The sequence below is a fragment of the Bison bison genome, unplaced genomic scaffold (assembly GCF_000754665.1).
Source record: "Bison bison bison isolate TAMUID 2011002044 unplaced genomic scaffold, Bison_UMD1.0 scf7180017864472, whole genome shotgun sequence".
NCBI classification, from domain to species: Eukaryota; Metazoa; Chordata; class Mammalia; order Artiodactyla; family Bovidae; genus Bison; species Bison bison.
The window spans coordinates 4,799,574-4,803,016 of NW_011495033.1; the positions used below are offsets into that span (position 1 = coordinate 4,799,574).

The window sequence follows — 3,443 nt, forward strand, 5'->3', positions numbered from 1 at the left end:
GGGGGGGGGGGGGGGGGGCCGCCTGCTGCCATGATGCCTGGAGCCCAGCCTGAGGACCCGGGACCCTCGGCCCACCTTCGTCACCCGCCAGACTTCTGGGACCACCCTGAGTCCACCAGGGGCCCTGTGCTCCCATGTGGTGAGAAGTCTGAGACACCACCGGCTCTGGGCAGAGGTCCTGGTACAACCATTCAACCTCAGTGGGGTGGGTACCCATGGCCAAGGTACTCTGAGGAGTGATAGGAATGCCCAGCCCTGGGCCTGGCACACGAAGGTGCTCAGGAAATGACAGTGACAGGTCAGGGCAGGAAGAGCCCACCCATGAGCAAAGGATCCCCCAAGAGATGATGGCATGGGGCCCTCACTCTGACCCTCCAAGTCCCCTAGCTTTTCTCGACTTATCTGCACGGGACCGTCTCCATTAGACCCACCCTGACCAACACAGGGATGGGGTGGAGGGCACGTGAGGATACTGAGTAACTCAAATGTGGGGAAGGGAACTGAGGTGTAAAACACACCACATTTTTGAAAGCTCTGTGGCATAAAATATCTCCTGAATTTCTTATTTTGATCACATGCTGAAATGATATTTTGGCCATACTGAGTTAAATACCTATTGAAACTGATTTCACCGGTTTCTTTTTTAATGTGGCTCAGAGAAGGTGTTATGCATCTGGCTCGTGTTTTATTTCTACATTTCTGTGTGTCTGTCCATCAGCAGGCCAGCTCTTCTCAGGGCACAGATGGAAGCTGCCCCCTTCTCCCAGGAGGACAGCTCTTGGTTAGCTCTGGAGACTGTCCTTGGGGAGCAACAGGTGAAAAGCACACCCAGAGTTAAGCATTTTATGCGTGTGTGCTCAGTCGCTTTGGCTGTGTTTGACTCTTTGCGACCCCGTGGACTGTAGTCTGACAGGCTCCTCTGTCCATAGGGATTCTCCAGGCAAGGATACTGGAATGGGTTGGCATTTCCTCCTCCAGGGGATCTTCCTGACCCAGGGATCAAACTCACATCTCATTGGGTTTCCTCCATTGGCAGACAGGTTCTTTTCCACTAGCACCACCTGGGAAGCCCCTTAAGTATTTTATACAATTACCTAATCGGTCCTCATGAAACTGCTCTACCAGGGAGGAGCTCTATTCGTCCCATTTTACAGGTGGGGAAAACAGAAGGTCAAGGGCACAGTCACTGACCCAAAGAAGCAGCTGAACCAGCCTCAAAGCACATCCCCCTGCCCCCCAGTAGCCAGCAGGATCCTCTGTTTCAGCCACAATTGGCCTCAGAGGCCCCAGGAAGAGGGACACCAGGCACCTCCTCACCCAAATGCATAGACGTCGGCAGCTTTGGAGAAGGGCAGCTGGTCCTCGTCCTTCCCGGGGGTCATCTCCCGCACGATCTCGGGGGCCAGGTAGCACAGCCAGTCATGTGACAGCTTCAGCTGGTTCTCACGCCTGGAGGCCAGAAGCCAGGGCAAGGACAGGGCCTTTAGTGGGCAGCAGCGAGGCCTGCAGGGCACATGTCTGCCCCAGGGCTGGCATGCCACCACGGGCGTGTGCTCAGTTGCTCAGTCGTGTCTGACTCTTTGCAACCCCTTGCACGGCCCAGAAAAGCAGCACGCCAATGGGGCACTTGCCAAGGCAAGTGGGGGAATGTTACAGAGGAGTGATAAGCAGGTTCTTCTAGAAAAGCAGGCCAAGGACTGTATTGGCCGGGAGCTGCTCCCGAGGGCGCTGATTCTCTACCCTGGGAGAGCAGAGGGAATCTCCGTGCAGGAGACGGGAACTGCCTGTGGAGCTCACAACCTGGCCTGGGGCTGGCTCTCCCTCCTGGGGTCCTGAGGCTGGGGGAGTGGCCCTTCTCCTTCAGGATTCGTGGAACTAGAACCTGACGCTGGGAAAATGGGAGTGAGGGGACCCAGCCTCCTCAGCGGTCAGCCTGAGAATTAAGCACTACGAGGGACCTCAAGGTCACCCAAATCTGATTCTGAACCGGAACCACAAAGAGCAGGAGCAGAGCAGGCCTGGCCTTTCCTATAGGGAAGGCTGGCCCTTGGCCACTGACAGCGAGAGTGCCCAGGCCTCGGGCCCACCAGCACTGCCCCAGTCTCTCTGGACTCCCAAGGCCAACTGACCGTCCTTCTCGTACGACGCCCGAGATCCCGAACAGCCCGAAGTCTGTGATGACCACTTTGCCGTTGTCGTAGAAGACATTCTTGGATTTGAGATCTTTGTGCACAATGCCCTTGGCGTGGAGGTACCCCATGCCCTGGAAGACAGAGAGCCTCACGTCAGGGGCGGAGGGAAAACGGACGATGATGGCCTTAGCTTCTACCCTGGGCCAGGCCCTGAGCCAGATGCCTTACCCCAGTCCCCTCATTTAACCTTCACAGCCCTATGCAGTGCTGTCTCTTTTTCACAGAGGAGGAAACCCAGCCTCAGGGACAGGCAGTCCCTTGCCCGGGTCATGCAGCGGTTAGGCAGCACAGCTGAGATCTGGTTCCGGTCAGCGCTGCTGCCCCACACCCACCTTATACTCAGAAGAAGCGCAGAAAGTGGGGATGGGGGGCTCTGGGGGAGGGGTGGTCAGGAAGTGTATGAAGGTTCACTGTGATGCTACCCTCCGTGTTTTGTTTGATTTCTTTTTTAATATTTTGGCCATATTGTGAGGCATGTGGGATCTTCCCCAATGAGGGATCAAACCCGTGCCCTCTGCACTGGAAGCATGGAGTCTTAACCACTGGACCTCCAGGGCGTCTTTACCCTCTGTGTTGAGTCATAAAAGACCCAAGGATTTAAGGTCTCGTCAGGCTTTGCACAGCTAGCCTCACCTCTCAGGCTGAGCCAAGGCTTGGGCTGGGAGTGGGGAACAGAGTGGAATTCCCGCAGGGGGAGTCCCCGAGCTCAGGCGGCCCCACTGCCCCTGCTGCTGTAGAAGTCCTGGACTAGGACTGAAATCTGGGTCAGATGATTCGAATTCACTGTGTGGCCTTGGACTTGACTTCTGAGCCTCAGTTTCCTTATCTGCCAAGTGCCAGGTCAGGGCTGGGTGATTTCTAACCAATGCCCTATTTGCACCGAACGCTGACTGGCCAGGAACGTGGGTGACCTGATGCAGGCATGCTCTCATCCCAGGCCAAACCGAGGACTCCCGGGCACCCTGATGTGCTTGGGAACAGGGAGGGGGTACACGATGCCACGATTGAAGTGGGCATCCTTGCCAGGTCAGAAAGAGGCACATGCAAACCCACCTCCCTACCTCCCGCATCAAGGGTGCTTCACATGTGAAAAATCTCCCTGCCTTCAAAGGTATCTCGGGGTGAGGAGGGGAGAGGTCAACAAGTCCCATTGAGGAAAGAGAAGGAACGAGCTGCGAGGCAGAAGCAGACAGAACTCAGCCAAACCCAGAGCTTGGACCAAGTGGGCCTGGAGCTCGTCAGAGAAGAATG

The 3,443-nt window shown here is 56.2% G+C and overlaps 1 protein-coding gene across 1 annotated transcript in view; it reads right to left on the bottom strand.

Moving 5' to 3' along the window:
* The window catches only part of KSR1 (kinase suppressor of ras 1), a 49,593-nt gene that overhangs the window by 2,015 nt on the left and 44,135 nt on the right, over positions 1 to 3,443 (bottom strand). Inside the window, exons 15-16 of the mRNA XM_010861694.1 lie at positions 2,130 to 2,263; positions 1,318 to 1,449 (exon numbers count right to left, since the gene is read on the bottom strand). Of these exons, the coding sequence (XP_010859996.1) occupies positions 1,318 to 1,449; positions 2,130 to 2,263 (266 nt within the window). The remainder of the gene's footprint in view (positions 1 to 1,317; positions 1,450 to 2,129; positions 2,264 to 3,443) is intronic.